Consider the following 22,819-nt stretch of genomic DNA (forward strand, 5'->3'; position numbering starts at 1 on the left):
ATCGATCAGCGTGACCCTGAAGTAGCTGCACCACGCTTCAGGCCATTTGAACCAGGCCAGTGTGGCCATGCTCTTCTCCCACCCCTTCCCCAGGCTTGCCTGCACAACCCCACTGAGACACCACGTTGCCTGGAAACTTGCACACCAGAAAGCCACAGTGACAACCTCCACTGACCTAGAATCACAGACCACAGAGACACTGAATATCCCAAATAGATTTTTCAACGTCTTATGTCCAGGTGGAAAACCAGTAGCACGGGCTACATATGGGCTAAAAGGCATCTGCCTCTGAGGAACTGGCATAGGAACGCCCTGGGAATACATGGGCAGAGGGTGGCCTCCTTTCAGAACGCCATGTCGGTGGGAACACTACCCCCTTCCTCCCCTCGAAGCCTGCGGAGTGGGAAAACTGCACCCGCCTCTCCACGCGGCTAGGGGCGGGAGCGGGGCCGGGCGGACTACAGCTCCCGAAGGGCTGCGGGAGCTGAGGGCCGGCGGCCTCGCTTCCTGCTCCGGCCCTGCGGCACATCGGCTCCCGATGGAGGTTGCGGAGGATGAGCAGTTGGTGCGGTGCCCCGTGTGCCTCCGGGAGCTGCCCGGCGCGCACATTAACTCGCACCTGGACTCGTGCTTGCAGGGCGGGGAGGATGAGGTGGAGCCGGGCCCGTCGACAACCTGCAAGCGGCAGCGTTTCACCGCTGCCCCGTCGGTCAGCCAGGTGGAGGGGGAGTCGGAGGAGGCCGGCCAGGCCACCATCTCGTCCTTTTTTCACAAGGGCCGCGGCGGCGGGCAAAGCCCCGGAGCTCCTAGCAGGAAGAGCTGGGCGGGGCGGGAGGAGGCCGCCGCAGTGAAGCCGGAGGATGGAGGCTCGGCGGGTAGCGGGTCGGCGCCGCGCAGAAGCTTGGCGCAGAAGCTGGAGGAGAAACCTCTGGCCGAGCGGCTGCGGCCGAGCGCGCTGGGGGATTACGTCGGGCAGGAGCGAGTGCTGGGAGCGCAGACCCTGCTGAGGAGCCTGCTGGAGTCACATGAAATCCCCTCCCTCATCCTCTGGGGACCACCGGGCTGCGGCAAGGTGAGTGGCGCCGCCGGGCCCTGCTGCCGCTGCTGCTTCTGCCCGGGCGGGCGGCGACTGGCGACCTGCCACGAACGCACCCCGTGCAGTGGGGTTGGATTCTGCATTCCTTCTCTATTCCATGTGGCTCTCGAGGCTGATGGACTTAAAAAGTGGGACCTGTTTATCTTCGAGCTCACCCTTTTTTTCCTTTGGCTTCTTGGTTTCATCTGTAATGGCTTAACTGATGCCCACTAGGTTTCACTTAGATTACAAATTACACAACCTACTTCCTAAATTAAATAGAAGTGGCTCACCCCCACTTCAGCCCCACTCCCTATAGCTTGGACTTCAGTTGCACAGGCCGCTGTTGGTTTCAGATAATTGAGCTTTTGTAAACTCCAAAACTGTTACCTAAAACGCAGGCTGTGTTTAGGTAATTTAAAAACAGCATCAAACAGGATCTGTAAAACGTCTAGGAAATGGGATGAGATACCAGCAGATTACTACAGCACAGTTTGCAAGAGCAGGCTTTGGTTTAGCCGCACATTCTGGCCCCTGACAAAAGGCAGTGGTATGGAAGGGAGCTAGTGCTGTGGCCAGGCATGCAGTACCAGGTACACATTTATCTTCAAGCATACACTCTGAAACTGACGGGTCTTTGCAGGATCTGACTTGATGTACTGTCTTGTTCTGCCTCTTTTAAGATGGCAGGAGCAGAATGGTGAACCCCAAAAGGCAGTGTAATTACAGCACAGCAATGAAGGCATCCACAGCTGTGGTGAAGAAAGGACCAAACAAATGCCTCAGGTGTGGTCAGGAGGGAGCACTCAAAGATCTTGCCTTCATATTGTCTCTTTTCTCTGTATTTCAGATTGGAGGTGATGGGGGAAGCTAAGCAAGCAAAATACATGGTTATCTCTGCCAGTCTAATGTGTGCACAGTGCCGAGTTTTTCATACAGTATATATGTATATATATATGCTATATGTGAGAGCATGTGTGGGATATCTGGGATGGGGAAGAGAATAACTAGCAAATTAACTATAGCAGAAAACTTGAGGACAGCAACACCTTGTATTTCTCTTACTTGAAGATAAAAAGAGACTATATATGGTATTTAATAATAATGCCAGTTTATCACAATTGATAAGGACCAGGTATGAGAATAATTGATAAATGAGTACTGTTAGCAATGATGCAATGGGTTGTTTGGGCTAGATAACATACACCTGAAAAGAAACAGCTGATGAACTTAAATAATTGCTACTTCCTTTAGAATAATAAGGTAATATTAGAAAGAAAGGTATCAGAAGAGGTAAGGGCTATTCTTAAAAACTCTATGAAGGGGAGGTGGATTGACAGAAGATAGATGGCTAGAGAGAGAAGTATAATTGAATTCTTTAGTAAATTGGAATATACCTTATTGAATGAATAACATGTTCAGGGGCCTGCTACTATATTTATTCATATTCTTCTGCCTTTGCTTTCATTTTATCTATGTCAGCAGTGTGTGCTTGCTCTTTCTTGAAGACCCTTTTCCTTAGGAAAAAATGCTGTTACAGTGGTAACAAAACTGAATTTGGTGGTCTTTGGGTTATGATCTGATGAACTCATTTCTTGGCTATGGAAATGCTTTTTCATGAGTTTGTGCCAGCTTATGATTGTGGTTTAGATCTTCTTTAGTTCTTCTTTTGTGACTTTGGATAAGAGGTGATCTGTTCTATGCCTGTGATAACACAGGTTTCATTTTCTTGTGACCTGTCTTCCTCACCCATATGCCTTATACAGAGTTGTATTTAGTAAGCTTGCTTCTCACAGAATTTAAATGTTGCTGCTCATCAGTCATCTGATTTGCATCAAGACTGTGCCTTTTGCCCCATCAAGGAACACTTCCACAATTTATCGGTTACATTTTCTCTCTCTGAGTACTTAAGTGTTGGGTAACTCATCTCCATTCGAGGTTACTCCTTCTCAGCGAACAGTCTTGAAGTTACTTGCTTTCAGCTAGCTCTTGACAAGACTTCCATTACTGTCTGAACCAGCAATTCCTACTGCAAAAGTTGAATTTTCCCTTTCACCTATACTTACCGGTATTTCTAGGATGGTGCTGGAGCAGTGTTTCATCTCAGGCCTTCTATCCTGTAAATCATATTGTCTGTCTTGAGTACATATCTGAAAGTTCTATCTTTTACTTGGGTGTTATTTGTTAAATTTCTGTCCTTACAGATTTAACATGCAAGGCAACATAGTTCCCCTAAAGATGGAAGAAGTCTGTGGTTGCCTGCCTGCATCATTCACTTACTGTTATGTATATAAGGTGTCTAAGAAAGCATTTCATGAGGAAGTAACCTGTGAGGATGGACAGATGAAAAGCCTATTTCTCTTAGGATGTGAACATTCACAAAACTTAGTGCTTGAAAGTTGGAAGATCTTGTGAAAGAGAAATATTCTCACCTCCTCAGGACCTATGGCTAGACTGATAATCAGAAACTACTTCTGTTAAGTGCAGTCTTTTTCAATGGGAGAAACACTAAGAAATAATTGCATTTTACATAGCTTCAAATGTAAAAAGCTCACATGTTAAGTTCTGCCCATCAAAGAAAATAGTCTTGTATTACAGGGTAGGTGCTAAAATAGGAATATAAGTAAGTATGTTGGTCTAAATTCAGAAGTGCTGTATAAGATAGTCATAGACTCCTTAAGCCTCCTCACAGTCTTGCTACCCATGGAATCAGGTTATTGCAGCCTATCTATCTCTTCTTCCATTTTTACAGCCAAGTGCCATCCATGCTAACCAATCCTTCCTTTGAAAAAGGTAGAGAAGGGTTAAATAAAAAAGAGATAATAGCTGGAGATGGAATTAATTCTTCAGGCTAAATTTCAGATTAATTGATGTATTACTTATCAATCTGAACCTTTATGAAAAATAATAGTTCAGCAGGTGTTTTCTAAAGAAGAGATTAATCGTGGGCATTAAACTGCTATAAATGCAGGATTTCATATTGTAGGTCAGGAGTACTTTTGGAGAATTTTTGTCATGAAAGCAATAAAGCAGAAGTACCTGAGTAAAAATACATGTGCTTTGTACTGTTCTGCCCAAACTGATTTCAGTCTCAGCTGCACTTGAATATTCAAGAAGCACAAAATTTTGAAGACAAAATCAGGGTACTTCTGTTGCAGGTTTATTTTCTTCTAAGTTTCCATCCGTATTGAGTCTTCTTATTTTAAGGGAGCATGATCTTTACTTTTAATTTGTTATTCTGATTTCTTAGGAACCCAAAGTGTTCTAGGTGAAAACGTTTTGACTCTGGTTTTGTTTTTCACTTTTATCACTATTAAGTGTTGAGCACAAGAACATATTTTCTGCTTTTAAGAAGCTGACTAGACACAGGCCAGAAGAAACGCTGCCTCAAAGAGATGCCGTGGTTATTAGCTTAGGAACATTTACCTTGTTCATTTTGACTATACAGGTTTTTAAAAGCCTGTATGAATCCTAGTGTAATCTGAGTAAGCCATACTGTGATTTATGATGCCTTAATACAGGGATTTAGATTTTTGCTTGTCTGTTGTGGGGCACCAATTTTAGTAAAGAGTTAGTAGATGGGACACAGTGGAACTTGAGCACTGAATAATTTTGCTGACACAGATGTTGTTTAAGACTTATAAACCTGAACATTCTGTATTTAAAGACTGTAAACATTCCCTTTAACGTTTGCTGTTTATCAAGAAAAACATGTAGGCAGCAACCTACGAAACCCTACAAAAGATAAGTCAAAGAATATTCATGCATACTTTCCTGGGGTCCACTCTGCAGTCTAGTACTAAGGTAAAATATGCCATGGTTGATACGAGTGTACAATATTAAAACACCCAGTAGGTGGTCTGCAGTTGCTGTGAAGTCTCCACTGAGTTTATATTTTATTTCTAGGACGCCCTTGTATTTCTTTTCTTTGTTTTTTATTGAAGACTTGTTATATGACACATTGAAACACAGCAAGTCCAACTTTTTTTTTTCTTGCATATTTGTCATCTATTCCCTCCAGATTTTTCCATTTTGCTGGTTCAAGAGATAACCTAAATAGCTATTTGATAGTATGTTTCATCTGCTCTTACCCATATAGCTTGGGGCCTGACTTGAACTGTTTGAAATAATGAGTTCCTCTGATTACCATGAGATTTTTAACTGAGAATGCATAAAGTCTTTTACAGTAGTATAGAGTGAAAGTCCAGAACAACTCTGAAAAATGGGATTGTCTTTGCAGTTGCCTGGGAGCAGTTTTCTAGTACAGTATGCTTGATTTTGTTTATGCCAATCTAAATCAAGAATAACTTATGGTAGCTCTGTAGGAAGAGAAAACTGTGAGAGCAGCTACAGTTGTACTTACAAAGCAGTTAGAATAAAAAGAGGCAAATCTAGATGCAGCAAACAGAAGTACTGCTCCCTTTCAGTAAATGTTATGTAATGACCTTGCATCTGTTTATGCTTGGTCGGACTTGGATTCTGCAAGTGCAGTAAACCACATGCTGTTGCTGTTGTTCAGTGACACCTTATTCCTCTAGTAGTCTCCCAGTGGGCTATTTGGGGTGTGAGGAACCAAACAGAATGGGTAAGAATAGCATCTGCCCTTATATAAATGCCAACTGCTGCCACATTTGATTGTGTTTATAGACAGTGTCCCTGGGCCTCCTCCATCAGCTATCCTGACAGTTTCCTTTAGACACAGTGTGTCTCATCTCCTGTGGTGCAGTGTGGTAGCTTGAAGTCAGCTCAGCAGTGTTGGGTAGAACAGACCCCAGCTTTTTAAGCTGCATCCGGGGAGCTGCTCCCCTGGCTGGCATCTAAGGATGATGGCGCTGTTGGTGTCTCACTGAAGGAGAGTGGCCTTTCCTGACTGCTTGTCAGCCACAGTATGGCCCTTAATACCCTCAGAGGGAGGATTGAGCTTGAGAAGAAGCAACACCATGTAACTAAAGATACAGAAATCCTGGCCAGAATAAAGGAAGAGGGAAAAACACAGGGAAGGTCATGGTCAGAGGGCAGCAGAAGAAAGCAGGATGCCAGTTCACAAGTCTGATAATGTAATTTAGATGCTACAAGTCTTTAGGTATAGCTAGCTTATTGAGCTTGTGTTTTGCACTAGGCTATTTTTTTTATCAACCTTGCCACAAACATAATTCACACTGTGGCTTGCTCTGGAACAAACCAGCAAAGTTGCTTGCTAGGGAAGCATAGATGCCAACTATATTATCCTGCTCAGGACTAAACCATGTTGAGCTGCAGTCTATGCACTAGTGCAGATCTGTGTAAGTTCCAGTTTGGTCACCTAAATGTAGCAGACCATACAACCTTCTAGACTTGTTGGGAGAAGCATGTATGTTGGAAGGGCCCATCCAGGTGCCAGGACAGCTTTTACACCACTGTGTTCCTGTGAAGTGTGGTATGAACATCAACTCCTCATGAAAAGGCTGTGAGAGGGGAAAAGGGTTGTGAGGCTGGACCAGAAGGACTGTGAGCTGTCCTGTGCACATTGCGGGAGCTCTCTGACATGACTGCTGAGCACAGCATAGATGTAAGCTAAGAGACCATGCATTTTCTGTGACTGATATCTACAACAGCAATTTTGCTAAATTTATTTTAAGAATGAATAAGGAAAGTCTCCATGAACAGGCAACCACAGATAGATAACTAAACCTAGTCTACCTGATCTTCCTCCAGAGTGAGGTAAGAAGGACCTCAGGTTTCACAGTCAGCTTCCTGACTGCGATCTGACCATATGCGCTAGTGTCTTCCTAATTTTTTCAGTTCCACTTTTTGAAGACAGCTAGGCAATACAGCTCTTTATTCCTGGAAAGGGCTTTGGTGAGCTGATTCAGTTTAATTGCCTGGTAAAGAGGTGCAAAAATGAAAAGACCACCTTACAGTTAATGTTAGTCATTGAACATCAGCATCAGAAGGACAGGCTTAGTTTATACTTGCTTTTTACTGTTTTCTTCCAGCTGTTGGTGTGAGGTTGCACTGACGAGTGGTAACACAGAGAATAGGGAAATATGTTACACTCAAAGAAAGTTGCTCAATCAGAGGAACTTGTGGATATACAGAAAATTCTTGTCTCCTAGCACAAACATCCAACTAAACACAACAACAAATTGATTGATTTACTGCTCTGACAGCAGGAGGTGTGTGGAGCCAAGCACACTTTGTGAGTTACTGTTATTTCATCCACAACTGGTATCAAAGCCTGGAAGAACTGGGAGCATAGTTGCTGGGAGTGGGCTCATTTTTTGTTTGGCTGTTTTTCATTTGGCAGGTTTTTGTACATCGTGGACAGTTGCAGCCTTTGGGAAAGAATATTCTTATTCAGGCTGACGTGAAGAAGTTTGCAGGATGGTGGAGGAAAGTATTGGTAGTTAAGTGTTTGTGTAATGAAACTGAAAATAAGTGACTATAGGCTCAGTTCATTGGTGAGTTCAATGGTTCATGAGTTTCTTGGTGGGTATGTTTCCACATTTCAGAACACCCTTATTCCATACCAGATTTTTGATTTTCTTCATATCCCTCAAATACAATGCCCTGAATTTAGGGAGAGAAACTAGGGCTTTAGCATACAGGTTGTGGTTCTTTGTGCTAAGTGCTTCCCTGCTTAGGCTACCCTGCTTAAGTCTCCAGTGGGTTATATGTTCCCTAGGTTGTAACCTGATAGTAACAAAAAAGAAGAAAACAGTGTACCATGTTACTGAATTTTGCTTAAGGTGGTAGGAGAAAAAACAGCGTAAAAGAAATGGAGTGTATGAAAAATAAAAGGCTTTCAGAGGAATAGAGAAAGTTCAGCCTCTATGTGATGGGCAGTTTGACTTGCTAAATGACTGATTGATTGTGCAGAACAGAAGATAGAGGTCATGAACATGCCTGTCTGTGTTGAGCACTGCTTTTGAAAGGCGATGTATGTTATTCTTATTACAACCTTTGTTGACCCAGAAGTTGGCAGAGTGGGAGAGGTACATGCTGGTTGGGAGCTATGCAGCAGTTTTCAAGTAGGTTTTTGGTCTAATAGTAACTTTCAAACAAACCTCTTTGCATTTTTTTTTTCCTAAATTAGGAGTAGAAATACAGACTTCTGTGCATATGTTTAAAAACAATTCCTGGCTGCCTTTTTTGAAACAAATCTATCTGTGACCTGGTGAATGAGGGCCAGGATGCAAGATAAGCTACCAGTTTGGGTGGAGCTACAAGAATAATCACTTCATTATTCACCACCACTTTTAGAGAAGTAAGAAGTACATTTTTCATTTTTCATCTTCAGATTTGATGTATTGGGGGTTTCCATGCTTTCAATGATTTTTAAGGCATGGGTGCATTCTGAATCAAGGCCCTTTTGTAAGGAAACACCAACTTTGGTTTTATTTTGATAGTTTAGTTTCAAAAATAATTTCACTTCTGGTTTTCACTTTCCCAGGTCTTCCTGATTTCTGTAGGCTTTGCTGCAAATGCTTCCTAACATGTCTTTCCAGTCGTGTCTTCCTAGCAATATATGGAGGGGAAGGACTGGTGCTTTGAGCTCCGGGGGATGAAAGAGGATCTAACACAGGATGTGAATCTTGTATTTGGATGTGAAATGGCACCTGTTCTGAACACAGTCAGCAAGCCCTTGCTAAAACTAAAGCAAGAATAAATAGTGACACATCCTCCTCCTTAGCCTCCGTTTTCCCATCTTGGGCTGGTTGCCATTCCAGGGGTGAGGAGATACATTAAAGAGACAGCAGTGCTGCAAACACCACTGGCAGCTATGTAGTAGGTGGTTGCTTCTGCAGCCTCCCTGCAAGAGGATCAGGTTAGCAGCACCTGCTTCTTTAACTGCAGTACTTGGAATATCTTCTGAAGTGGTTTGTCAGCACCTGTCCCTTTCCTCATCTTCTGAGGAGCTCCTGTCTTCAGTCTTCCAGGGCGGCTCCTTTAGAGTGAGCTCAGTGGCAAAATGGCCTGTATTTCTCTAGCAGTGCTTTCCAGTGGAGATGTGCTCTGCTTGGGACATGCAGATAAGCCTGCCTTTACTCAGGTTGTGAAGGAAAGTCTAAAAATTACAGCTGTGAAGTGTTTGGGTATAGTAAACCTGCCTGGGAGGTAGGTACGTAAGGTTGCTTCTGTGCTTTGGTGGGCTTAGTGAAATTCTCTACAAATAAATTCTGATTTGCAAAAGTTATTTTTAAGGAAAGAAAACCAACACAGCTGCTCACTAAAACCTGCCAGTGGTTTGTTAAGTCAGCTGCCTTTTACTTCCCTAGGCCAACATTTGATTACGGTTGATACTTCAGAGAGTTATATTTTCTTAAGTATACATATAATTTTTCAGTACTAACATTCTCATGCTTTGGTAGAGAACAGGTGTTTGATTAATATAATTTTTATCTGCAGTGGAAATGAGAGAGGCTTTAGTTAACAACACTGTGGCTTTTTATTTCTTAAATGTGGTTGCACTGTAAACTCTTCTACAGGTGTCTTCGGGTAGTCCAGCTCTTTATCTGTTAACATATTCTGTAGACAGAATATCTGCACAGTGAATTACAGTCAGCCTATCTTCTGTGACAGAAATGTATTTGGCAAAGATTTCTTCTTCCATGGTAAAGGAGACAGCTGTCATTGCTGGCCTTTTCAGTATTGAAACTGAATAGGTTTGGTACGTAAAAGTGCAGGCATTAGAAATGCAGCAGTGGAATTGGCAGCTACGTCTAGCAGGAAGTTTTTAAGTCTTCTGTGTTCTAGAATGGTATGAACTAAAATACTTTATAAACTGTCAATGCTATCCCTTACGTCCAGGATATATAGCTTTGTTCTTCAAGTACTTCCTTCAAATGAGTACTTTCTGTGTCCAAAAACATTTTTACAGAGCTTTGTCCTGTTGCTGTTTCAGACTACACTGGCACACATCATAGCCAACAGCAGCAGAAAGAACGGCACGTGGTTTGTGACACTGTCGGCCACCAGTGCCAGGACAACTGATATTCGAGATGTCATCAGCCAAGCTCAGAATGAAAAAAAACTCTTCAAAAGAAAAACCATCCTCTTTATTGATGAGATCCATCGTTTCAATAAATCTCAGCAGGTATTGTACTACACTGCTTTTTGAAAAAAGCCTTTGCCAACACTGCTGTAAAATTTTCTCCCTTTACCTTAATATGAAAGCTTACTTCGGGCTTTTGATTTTAATGTTAAGTATTTTAGTAGATGAATTGGGGAGAAACATAAAAATTGAGTTCTGTAACTAACTCCCAATCTGTGTTTAATTATTGTGGTTCAAAGGTTTACATGAAAGGCTGAGCTGTTCTTATAGTTGACTTATGTGCCAGGCTTTACATGAAGTTTTTCTGAAATTTTATTTCTGCAAAGTCATGTTAGTAATGTGTTCTGCGCACGTCTTCATTTCAGCCTCCACTGTGGGGGTAGCACTTTGCATTACTTTTAAAAAGGTCTGGAATGTGAATGTGCTGGAGTGGGTATGTGTTTTAATGTTGTCCCCTCTTCTCTGTGAGAAAAATAAGGCATGGCGTGGTACTTCAGGATAACCCATTGCTGCAGCCATCACTTGGGTGTTTGTTTTTTTCCTTTTTCCTTTCCTAAGTACAAGTTTTCTTTAGTCATACCATGGAAAGCTTGAATTCTGTATTACAAGTTACAGTTATTGAACTATACTGCAATCTTCCTATAGTTTTCTGAGCCATGCTGTAGATTTATGTAGGGAAATGTAGCCCTAAAGGTGAAGTAGCCCTATTATTTGTTATATTTGATAATTTCACGATATCTTGTTTGTCAAGCGATAAACCTAAGTCACAAAAATAAACTAAAAATTTGCAGATTTTTCTGCTGTTTCTGGTAGAGTCATTCTCAGTACAAGTGGGAGTTATTAAGGTGAACAGCCCGTAATGTGCTGTGTGTATGAAATTAAATCATTTAGATAGCTGAGCTGATGAGCTGCCTTGTCAGTGAGGTTATTTGTCATACCAGCAGGGAGCCCAAAGACTCAAGACACAAAAAATGCAGCCTACTCACATGGTATGTTTCAGATTGTCATTGATGGAGATCAGCTTTTTCTGCTTCCCTCCCATCCTCAGGACACTTTCCTTCCTCACGTTGAGCGTGGGACGTTGACTCTGATAGGAGCGACCACTGAAAACCCTTCTTTCCAAGTCAACGCAGCTCTTCTGAGTCGATGCCGGGTGATTGTCCTGGAGAAGCTCTCAGTTGAAGCGATTGAGGCGATTCTGATGCGGGCTGTCAGGTCCTTAGGGGTCCAGATTTTGGGCCAGGGTGATCAGCACAGCAGCTCTGCGACTGGCAGCAGCAGTGAGAGCTCAGAGTGAGTACTTTATGGGCTGCAGGGTGTTAATGCACACAGCCTGAGGAATTGACTGCCTGCCAGGGAGAGAATGAAGCAGTTGGGGGTGGGAAGAGAAACCCTAGCCACTTCTGATAGTAAAGAAAAAAAGTGGCAGCATATGGCAGGGGCAGGGGGTGACAGGAGAGAGAGAATTCAAAGCACTGGCTCTCTCCATCCAAAACATAATCTCACCGTCTGGATTAGGAGACAGTTGTATACTTGGATCTGTAGCCCCTGACTCACCCTCCTAGGATATTTAAGTCTGTTCTGCTGCTGAGGATTTGCTGAGGAAGCCTCTAACTATTTATTTTTCATGTTCTAATGTGTGCTACTTCTTGCTACTGGTTGTGAAAGCATCACGTTACTATTAAGTGGTGGATGGGGCATCCCCTTTTAATTTAATTTGGAAGTGCCTGACAAAAGTTTGTTGTTTCCTGAGAATGCTTTTTTTTTTCAATAAGATCAAGAAGGATTCTACTGTTCTTTAGCTGCAGGAGAAGTCCTGTGGTATGTTTCACGGTATGCTGTGGGGAGAAGGGGCTGTTGCTGTGAGGTGTTAGTAGACTGTTTTAAGAGAGACTTTGTTTTTCTCAGTTCCTTGTTGCCCAAGCCAGATAAAGTAATGTTAAACATTTGGGAGAGTTCTAGAAAAGGAAGGTCTAGATTTGTCTGTAAAGGATGTTATCTTCCTTCTGAAATGGCTAGCTGCCAAATAAGAATAACGCTTAGTACTGTGCTACTTTCATGCAAGTTACTACACTTCCTTGATGTTGTTGCTTGCCTCTACTCCTGGTAATTTAATGTATTGACATGGCGGTAATTGACTGGGTGCTCCGTATGAAATAAGTGAGAGGAAATCAACTTTATCACAGAATAGAAGCCCTAAGAATTGCTAACCTGAACGCTGAGGTCAGGGCAGGGAAGGAAAGCTATTCCATTTTTATTTTTAGGGTACACTGCCTCATGGTTTACTCATTTGTAGCTTTTACATATTGCATTAATGTGAATTTTAGAAGAGAGGCCAGTACTGCATGTCAGCCTTAATGTAATGGCACAGCTGTGGTTGTGGCTACACCCTAAATGGGGTTCGGAGACTTTCCTTTCTGTACAGGATTAGAGTACAAGGCATAGTTTCAGCTGCAGTTGTTTGGGTTTGGGTTTCGCTAGACTCTTAGTATCTTTAACCTTCCGTTAGCTATGGATGATTTAAACAGCCCAGTGTGGTGCTTGATCAAACTGAAAGAAATATGGCAGTCACACTGTCAGACTAGCACAGTTTCAGAAATCTATCCATGGAGAGAGAGGGCCGCACTCCAATGGATAACATGGGAGCCAATCATTTAAAAATAAATACGTGGTTGTTCAGAATTTGGAGTGGTTGTTGCTGTTGTGTGTTAAGTCTTTCTTGTCTTTCCTGCCCCTGATTCTGGTCTGTAGTTGATCTGTATTGTTGCTGGTAAGTTTGTCTTTTTATAAGCCATCCTGTCCCTTGCTGTGGTTCTGGTTTCGAGCTCTTTATTAATTCCTTGCTTCGCTGTACATACCATTTCTGTTCCTTCATTTCACTTCCACCTACTACTCTGCAGGAGCAGCTGTGTCTTGTTTTTTACCTCTTTACCTCTATGAAGTGGTGCTTTCATTACCTGCAGACAGGTAACAGTGTTTATGTTGTCCTGAGGAACGAAAGTCACCAATTACAGTTGAACTGGTTGTTCACTGTGCTTACCTTTGTTCCAGAGTTGTAAGTGGCATGTCCACTTTAAAAATGCTGCATAGATATAACCAAAAGGCACAAGAGATGTGTACATTGAATTTTGTGTTTCATTTCACATGAGTCTCCCATCCCAAATCATGGAAGTGTCTCATGAAGTTGTGAATGTGCTGCTTGGCTTCAGTTTATCACTGAAGTATCACATCACTTGTCTGATGTGATGGCTGATCTAGATGAGATTTTGAAAAGGATAATTCTTTGTGGTCTCTTCTGGTACCTTGAGGAATAGGTGGGGGTGAATCTTCTGTAGTCTCTACAGGCATCTTCTGTGCTCGAAGAGAACGCAGCTATCACTGAATGACTCAATAGATTTCGTCGTCTCTGCACTCCATGCACACGCAGCAGTTATCAAAAGGAAAGTGTACTCTACCCAAATCTCTTTCCTTACATTTTCTTGGTGGCTTTTTCTTATCCAGATTTTCCACCATTGCTGCAGGTCTCTGATAAGGTTAGGTCACCTGGCTTCTGTTTCATCCTGCTGTGGCCTTTTCTTGCTGAAAAGCTAAAATAGAACTAGCAGGTGGTATCTACTTTGTATGTTGTGTCTTTGTATGTCATCATCATGCTCCTAAAGCTTCTTTGACAGTTTTTGTATTAGTTACTTATTTCTTTAGCATAAGATACACTTTTTGTTGTATTTTCATCAACTTTACTGCCAGCAAATTGTGCTTTTTAAAGCCTGCAGCAAATTACTCTGAAAGATGGGGGAATGTGAAAGGAAGAAACATACTTGTGAAGAAGAAAAGTTAGGAAAAGTCAATGTTAAATACACTATATATTGCTGAAACTTTGCTTGTGCTTTCTGAAGTTTTACATTCAGTAATAGCACAGACTGTATCACTGTACACTGATACACTACATACGCTTGTACTGTGGTAGTGATGGAGGAAATAAAATTCTTCTTTTCTTGGCTGTTTATTTTTATCATTCAAGTGCTGCCCTCAAGAATGGTATCTCTAATTCAAGTTGGACAGTAAACTGTATGGTGGATTAAAATATTTGAAGTTAGGCAGCACAGAAGGTGCACAACTGAGGGAAATGAAAGGATCCCTAGTTTCCTGTTGGCAAGCCCAAATATCATGCAGTTCACCTTGTTAGTGGCTGTATTACAAGTACTTGACAGGTTTTGAATTCACTATTTTGTAAATCACAATGTTGAAGGTGGGCTTCCTTTGGGTGTTGACTGTTCAATACCTTTCTGAAAATTATTCCGTTTTTAGAACATCCATCCAATTTCCTTGCAGGAAATGGAGTTGCTGAGATGGGAGGCAACATTCAAAAACAGTGCTGTAAGGTAGTGAACAGTGCATATCATACTGCAGTGTTTCAGGTGTAGAACTGTATTTGCCTGTAAAAGTGTTGCAGTCTGTTAAGTGAATGGGTGAGAATAATTGTACTGCGAAAGTAAGAAAGTACTGATTTATATGTGAAAAAGAAACGATGGGTACTTTATCTCATGTTCTGCTCTTTATTCTTAAATCTTTCATCATACAGGTTCTCCTTTCTTGGACTTCCTTCTATGTACTCTCTGATATTGCTTACACTTTCTTGTCACTGGTTCAAATACTGCAGTGTTATACAGGTTTTCTGGGTACATCATAGATTTCGTGTTGGTTCTTGGCACATAACTCTCTTGAGGGTTTGGAGATAAGAAGGAACTGGAAGAAGGATTTATTATCCTGTAGTGGTTGTTTTCCATTCCTTAAGCTCAAGTGAGTGATGGATCTCATGACATCCCTTGTGGCTTGTTTATGTTTTTGTCTCCAAGTATCACCAGTTACAAGTACCAGCATTGAACACTGGCATCCAGTGGGTGTTCAGTGTTAATTTTGGAGAGTCCTAGATTGAAACTGAAGAGACAGGAATACAACTGAACTTTCTTGCCCAGCTTCTAATTGTCGAATAAATGGTAAAAGTGCTCTGAGGCCTCAACTTTGGGACAGAAGACTGTTCTTAGTTTCTTGGAAGCACAGTACCTGACTTTTAGTGCTCTCAGCTCTTCCCCTTCACTTGCAGTTGCTGAGTGCAGTTGTGGGTATCAGTGTATGGAAGCCTCAAGCCCGTGGTGTTCCGCAAAAAGCAAGCAAAGAGCATAGTCCTTGCAGGTGAAGCCTTCACTTCACTCTGTCCTGCTGCTGTATGCAGAGCGTTTGGTCGTTGTGCAGCGTTACTTGGTTTTGTTCCCTGCTGATGGAGGTATTAGTAGCAGGATGTCTGTGTGTAGTGCCTGCCAGGTTTTTAAAAACAGCCTTTGCTTTCTTTGTTGTCTTCTTTCATTGCATATAGAGAAATCTTGTTCTTGTCTGTAGTGCTGAGGTGTGAATGTTGCTCCCTGATTTTCAAAGAATGTAATAACAGTATATGGTTATTTTGTTGCAGACTCCCAGTGTACATAGAGGAGAAAGCTCTAAAAACCCTACCCTACCTGTGTGACGGTGATGCAAGGACTGGACTGAATGGACTCCAGTTAGCAGTTCAGGCCAGATTAGCAATGGGGAAGACCACTCCTTTGAATATTCCCAAAGGTGGTTCTACAGATGGCATTCTGATAACAGAAGAGGATGTAAAGGAAGGGCTACAGCAATCTCACATCCTGTATGACCGAGCAGGTGAGTACCTGATACAGTTTCTGATGTGCAACGTTCTCAAGAACTGATAACCTCTATAATTCCTGTTTCTTCCCCCCCTTTCATACTAGCTCCTCTGATGAAACAGTGGTTGTACTGAAATTTGGACTAAAAATTACTTTTTCCTTTATGGTGTAGCAGGTTCACCCAGAAATTCCTACAGGGTTTCCTCTCACTGTTTAGGAAGTGGGGTTGGTTGAAAGACCTTTGCTGCCCAGCAAACGATTGCATGTGAAATTATTTGTTCTTCAAGGTTATTAGAATATTATCTTCAAGGGTTGCAGTGCAAAGAATAAGAAGTAATTGGATGAGGTGATTTGTTCTTGGAGGGTCGGAAATCTTCCATTGCACTTTGAAAGTCTTGGAAGTACTTATATTTGCAACAATGCTATGTAAAAACCTGAGCAGTTTGCTTTGTTTTTAGAGTTGCTTTTTAAGGTAGTGAATTTTGTAGCTTGCTTAGGGAAGGTCACATAAATGTAGTTGCATTTAAGGCTTCCTAATGTGATAACCACTCTTGCTAAATAGTGACTCAGCAATGTTAGGCATCAAAATAGTTGACTGCTATGCCATTTTGTGTGAGAGTGTTAAGAATTGGAGAGTGAATTTTAGACAGTAGGTGAATCCGCTTGAATGCATATGCTAGTTCTTCAGCAATATGTGAATCACCGTGCAGTGTAGTATCAAATGATTATGCCAAGCAGTATTTGGAGAACTGATGGACTTCTGTTCTGCCACTGTATCTGATACGCTTAGTTAACTGTCACTACTCAAAATCTGTGCTGAGACATTTCTCAAGATTGGTTGTAACACATATGCCTGCTTGCAGCCTTCTTGCTACAAAGAGGAAATGATGGCTCGTTGTCAGGAAAGTCAGTTGGGCAAATACTGGTATGATGGCAGCTGAGAAGCTGAGAGTAGGCAGAGGGAGGGAGAAGAATAATTTTATGGGGTCTGTGGCAGGAAGAATTCTGATCAGGAGGAAGCAGAAAATCTGACCAGTTTATTGGTGCGAGTCCCATCATGCTCAGTGTATGTCCCTTGTGTGCTTGCTGTCGCCTTGTGGCCACTTTTACACAGAATTCTTGGCTGTCTGTTGCTTCCAGCCCTCCTACAACTGTTTGCTATGCTAGAGATAGGACAGAGTGCCTCTTCCTGAGGCTTATATCAAATGTAGGTAGTATGCATCAGTTCTTTCTCCACAACAGAAATCCTTCAAGTTCTGTGTAGTGTGTTTTGGTTTGGGGTATTTTTGTCAAAGATTTTCAGAAAGGGGTGAGAATAGTGACAATTCTATTTTTCTTGATTTTATGAATGCCAGAGAGCCTGCCACAGATATTGGCACAATAACAGGTTGCCCAAGTACATACCTTTACAAAATTTCTCTCTTCCCTGAGGTAGTCATGTCTTGGATGACAGATTTTTTGTCCATAGCTGAAATAGCTATTTGTCCTTTTATGTACAGAGGTCTTCTGGATAGAGGCTACTATATAAATAAAGAGATCTTTGTAGCATGTTTTAGCTAATACTTTTTGAATTACTGTTGTGGTGGTGGAGTCTACAATCCTCTAATATAAAGTGCTTCAACCTTAAAAAACAGAGGAACGTGATGCTGTCTAATCGTTATAGCAGCAGCATACATTTGAGTGTAGTGTGTTCACGTAGAAAGCACCAAATGATTGCTTAGTGTTCAGTCAGAGTTGTGTAAATACGGAATTTTGATTTCTATATAATTGATTATTTTTTGTAACATTCTTTCAAAGTTGTCAGGTAAGCGTAGCTGGGCATTGTTTTATGTACTTTCACCAAGTAGTCTGGGAAGGAAATTATTTGTAACCCAGTCAATAGGCTGTTGTTCTGATCTGCGTGCAAACACCTAAAGACAAGATCTTTCTGCAGATAATTTTAGCTAAAAGGACAAAGAAACAGCTCTACTCAAATTTCACTGCCAGCAACAGCCTGCAGCCCTTGCAGTGTGAGAGGAAACAAATTCTTCATGTTCTAGCTTTTAATTGCAGGTTTTTAAATTTTAATTTTTGGAGAAAGTTATGCAGCAAACAAATTAAAGTTTAACTGCAAATGGACATCAGATAGTTTTTTAAGATAAAGCTATGTTGTCTCTTCTTCCTCTTATGTATAAAATCAGCTAACACTGACTTTATAAAAAATATCAAAGATAAATATCAAAATAACTGTAGGATTTTGTCTTGCTGTCTGTGTAGTAACATAACTTCAGTTATGGTAAACATATGTTACCACTTATGGTAAAGACTGGGAATATGTTAAGGTGAGGTTAATTTGTTCTGTAATTTGGAACATGGTTGTTGCTTCAACTTCTATGGAGGAGGAAAGGGAAGGTGTCTCATGGCATGATATTTTTTGCCAGCTTTACTGTTTTCTGCAGAAGTCTTTTTATCCATGTCATTGCTCTAGTCTTCCTTCCAAGGCTTTCTTCTGTCTTTTATTGATGAGCAGTTGATGTTTATTTTTGGCTAAGACAGAAATAATGAGATGGGGATGTGATTTTACTTTTGCCCGCTACCTGATAAATACAGATTGCTTAAGGAGTCCAGATCTTAATTATGGTCAGTGAATGAGGCCTTTTCCCTATTTTGTACCAATAAGACTTCAGAGAAATCAGTATCTTAAATTAACTGGAAAATCTTTTGTGAGCGCATAAAGCAGTTTAGGGGAATAACTCAACAAGATTTGTGCAGTACACACAAGAAAATCGTGTCCTCCACAAAGCCTCTTGTGTACTATCTTGTTTCTCTTCAGAAAGGTATTTGCCTTTGTGGGAGCTGCATAGAGTAAATGTATTTCGAGTCCAAAAATTTGTTAGAGTTTTGATTTCAAGAGGCATCTGGGATGCAGAACAGCAATTATAGACAAGTTTGCATGTGTCTTTCTCTCCACTGAATCAGTAAGGCCAAAATCTCTGTGTTGGCTAACCAGCGTGAGAGACAGAGCTAGTAAGTAAAGGTCTCTAAAAAGTTCTACTTTTTCTTCACTGCTTCTGGTATCTCACATTGAATATATGTAAACTGTACTTTAAAAAAAAAAAAAAAGAAACAACATAAAACATCTTTCTCCAATGCATGTAACTATTTTGCCTTTAATTAAAATTGCATTTAAGGTAAAATTGCAGTTTTGTTGAAGTCCTACTCTAGTGTGTAAGTATTGTCATTATGTCGATGACTTGGTCACCAATGTTAGGTTTGTGAGAAAAGGAGATAAAGGGAGAAAGTTGTCCCTTTTCTCAGCTTACATATTCTGAAGTCCCTTGCAGGTTTATATCCCTAGACCCAACCTATCTGCTGGATTTCTTAAGCCTCTTCAGCCGGTTTCCCCAAATATGACACTTTACAGTAGCCCAAACAGTGTATAAAAGCACTCCAGAAAAAAAAAAAAACTCTAGGTGAGTGCAACCTCTGGAGATACTTAAAGGCCATCTTCCTTACTTTTAAGAGACCAAGAGACGCCTCTTCCAAGAGGACGGTGTGAGTTCAGCTGCTTGGGTTTATTGCTACTAACTCAAGTGTTATGATGGAGCACAGACACGCTGTTTGTGTTGGCACGAGTAATGACTGCATACCACACGGCTCTTTGTGTGGAGTCCTAGCAAAAATAGCTGTCTGCCAGCCTGCATACACCAGCAGTGCGTGTGTTGAATTCCCAACAGAACCACATTGCAGCGTGAACAGTGATGCAGCAAGATGGACCCAGTTTCTGACCTGGGAAGCGGAGGTCCTACTGGCTATCAAAGGAGCAGTTGCAGCGGTATCTGGGCTTTGGTTTTCAGACTCATGCATGCAGCCTTTTATTCTGCAGGGTTTACAAGTGACAGTGATGTATTCTGTTTCGGCCCTCAGGCTGTAAATCCTTTTAGCCATAGGAAAAAGAGAAATATTAACAGATGGCTGTGCATGCAGCCAGTTGCCTTTATAAGACATGCTTAGCTGTGAGCCAAGGAATGCCAGGCACTTTAAAAAATAAAAAGGGCAGAATATGTGGAAAGTTTAACAATATTGCAGCAAAATACTCTTAGAAGTTTGATTAAGAGAAATGCATAAGCATCAAAACCAGCTGAAGAGAGAAAAATTGCAAGCAGGAAAGGTCTCATTCAGTATTTGTAATGTTGACCTTCTATTGACTATAGCCCTAAAAGATCTGTGGAATGGCTGTGTTTCTCCTTGGAGTCCATATCAGATTTTACATTAAACTTTAATGTAAAAAAAAAATATATTCCTTGTAATCTGTTCAGTCTTTCCACTCCTTATTAGCAGTTTGGCATTTTAGGCTTTGTTTGTTTCAGCTGCTTACAGTTTCCAGGACCCTTCCAGTAGGACAGGTGCCCACAATTGAACTCGATGTTTCTTAGGGGTTTGCCAGGGCTATGGGCTGCAGTGCTGTTCCTTCAAATTGTGTAATGTGCTGTCATTGTATATCCACAGCAACATTTCATGTTTTCCCTTTATAATACAGCAAACTCATGTTTGATTTACTGCACTCTTTATTTTTGAGTTTTAGTTGATGTGAAATTAATTTTTCTGAAATACCACTGGTGTATAGTACCGGATTTCTGTGATTCTTCTGTTGTCTTCTTAGAGCTGTGTGCTGTGTCCAAAAGCAACGTTCAGTGGTTTGTATGTGCTCATACTTTACTCTTTGTCAGTTAGGAGATGTTTATACAGTCATCTTCCTAACTGCTTAAAATACCTGTATTTTTTTTTTCTTTTGAAGGAGGGGTATCAGGGTACTAAAAAGAAATTGTTTTCCTTGCAGTGTTTAAAAAAACCCTCCTTTTCATCTGCAGTTGCTTTGTTATGCTTATGTGGTTAGTGGAATGATCCATGTGGGCAAAGCATGAAGGTGTTGAAAACATTAAATGAACACTAAAATCATGTATTCACAAAAAGAACTTGAAAAAGGAGGTTATGTTTTCCTGTTGTGATCCAGTAAAATATATTCTGTTCCCTTAAATGCATTTCACTTAACTTCCTACTAATGGTTTTCTGCATCTCTTCTCTCCCATTCTAAATAGGAGAAGAACAGTACAATTGCATCTCTGCCCTGCATCATTCTCTGAGAGGCTCAGATGAAAATGCTTCCCTTTACTGGCTTGGTCGAATGCTTGAAGGTGGTGAGGATCCACTCTATGTGGCAAGGAGGCTGGTGAGATTTGCAAGTGAAGATATAGGTCAGTATTCACAGTATTTCATGTTGGAATATTATGTTGAGTGAAGATCTTTCTGGCTTCTGGTTTTCAAAAACTGGCTTTTGAAAATAATATCTAACAAAAACTTTGTATGTACAGAGACCCTACGTGTGAAAAAAATACTTTTGAGGTCGGGTTTTGGCAATGTATTAATATGGATTCTTCTAAGCTCTGGTGTTTGTTACTCTGGTCACCAGTAAACTTGTGTCATAGAGTATGTGTATTTCAGGGATGTCTGGGGTTTTTTAATGACTCTGGAGGGTGAATGCCTACCCTGAATTGCAAACCTCAGATTTGATAACTGGCTCCCTAGTTGTAAAGGCTTCTTGACACCAACTTACCCAAATTAACAGATGCAGCAACACTTTTAGCATATATGTCATGGGTGAAGAGTTATGAGGTCTGGGGAAGTTGCATCTAGTTGTGTAATAAAATATAGCAATATTTCCCCATTTCTTTCTCAGTTCCAAAAAGTGAATCACACACGGGCAACTACTGCTCAGGCTGCCACCATGTGGCGACAGATTCAGTCTGCAAATCATACCCATGACTTAGACCTTTCTTTTTTGGAGGAGGAGGGAGAGGGTGGAAAGAAAAAGGAAGGCTGTGGATGGAGTGAGTATATCTTACGTACTACAAAGTATTGTAGAGAAGTTCCAGCATCTGAGAAACAAACTTTGGAATGTGCATGAATAACTTTCCATCTTACAGAAGTCAAAAAAAAGGAGAGACTTTTAAACTGACTTTAAGGCACTTTTGTCTGGTCCCTTTTTGTAGGGCTGGCGGATCCCCTGGCTTTAACACAAGCAGTTGCTGCTTATCAAGGTTGTCACTTTATTGGAATGCCAGAATGTGAGGTAAAGGCTTCATTAATTCACTGATTTGAAAGTACTGCAAACTGTAAAACTTATCTGTAATTATAAAAAGAAACAGAGATTGTAAGGACAAGGTGAATTTAATTACTTGATCATTCAGCATGCCCCTTTTTTGACGAGAACGTTGTAGCTCTTAAAATAGACGTTGTAGTTTGAAATAAAATTCACTGCATATTTATTGTTAAAATGTTAACTAATGTTATTTTACTCTGTCCATTTTTTCTTTTTTATAAATAATATATTCTGATATTCTGAAGTTGCTGTTATTTTCTAGTAGTGAAAATCATTAAAAGCTGTGTTGTTAAATAATAATAATTAAACTGCAGTGGCAGGCAGAGATCAGTTTGAACACATAATCCCTGTCATGCTACACAAACAACCTAAATAACAAATCTTTTCCCAAGCAGCTTAAAAAAAGACATTCAACAATTTCTCTTTTCTTGTTTCCAGGTGATTCTAGCACAATGTGTAGTGTACTTTGCCAGAGCACCCAAGTCTATAGAGGTGTACAGGGCATATAACAAAGTCAAAGAACATCTGAGAATGCACACGGGACCTCTGCCACCTGTTCCACTGCATCTGAGAAATGCCCCAACAACGCTCATGGAGAACTTGGGCTGTGGCAAAGGCTGTAAATACAACGCCGCATACAAGGAACCTGTAGAGCAAGACTATCTACCAGAAGAGTTGAAAGGAACAGACTTCTTCAAGGAATGAAAAACATGACCAGCTTGCTCAGAATGGGTTTTGATTTTATGACTCATACATTTGTATTGGGATGGAAATTCCCCGTACAGTCTCAGCCATCTATTACTGTGGTTGAAAGTATTAAGCCACTAAGCCTTTCAGATACTTTCTTATCCTTCTGTTTTTACTGCTGTTATTCTTTAGGTGTTTTGTAAAGA

At 41.1% G+C, this 22,819-nt stretch overlaps 1 protein-coding gene across 1 annotated transcript; it reads left to right on the forward strand.

Annotated features, from left to right (window-relative positions):
- Positions 1-523: 523 nt before the first annotated feature.
- Positions 524-22,631, forward strand: WRNIP1 (WRN helicase interacting protein 1; the record flags this gene model as incomplete). Its single annotated transcript, XM_080610776.1, has 7 exons — positions 524-1,072; positions 9,960-10,151; positions 11,158-11,402; positions 15,574-15,803; positions 20,866-21,021; positions 21,817-21,896; positions 22,365-22,631. The coding sequence occupies exons 1-7, from the start codon at positions 539-541 to the stop codon at positions 22,629-22,631; spliced, it is 1,704 nt and encodes a 567-aa protein (XP_080466902.1). The 5' UTR covers positions 524-538.
- Positions 22,632-22,819: the final 188 nt, after the last annotated feature.

The sequence above is a fragment of the Psittacula echo genome, assembly GCF_963264785.1.
Source record: "Psittacula echo genome assembly, chromosome: 2".
NCBI classification, from domain to species: domain Eukaryota; kingdom Metazoa; phylum Chordata; class Aves; order Psittaciformes; family Psittacidae; genus Psittacula; species Psittacula echo.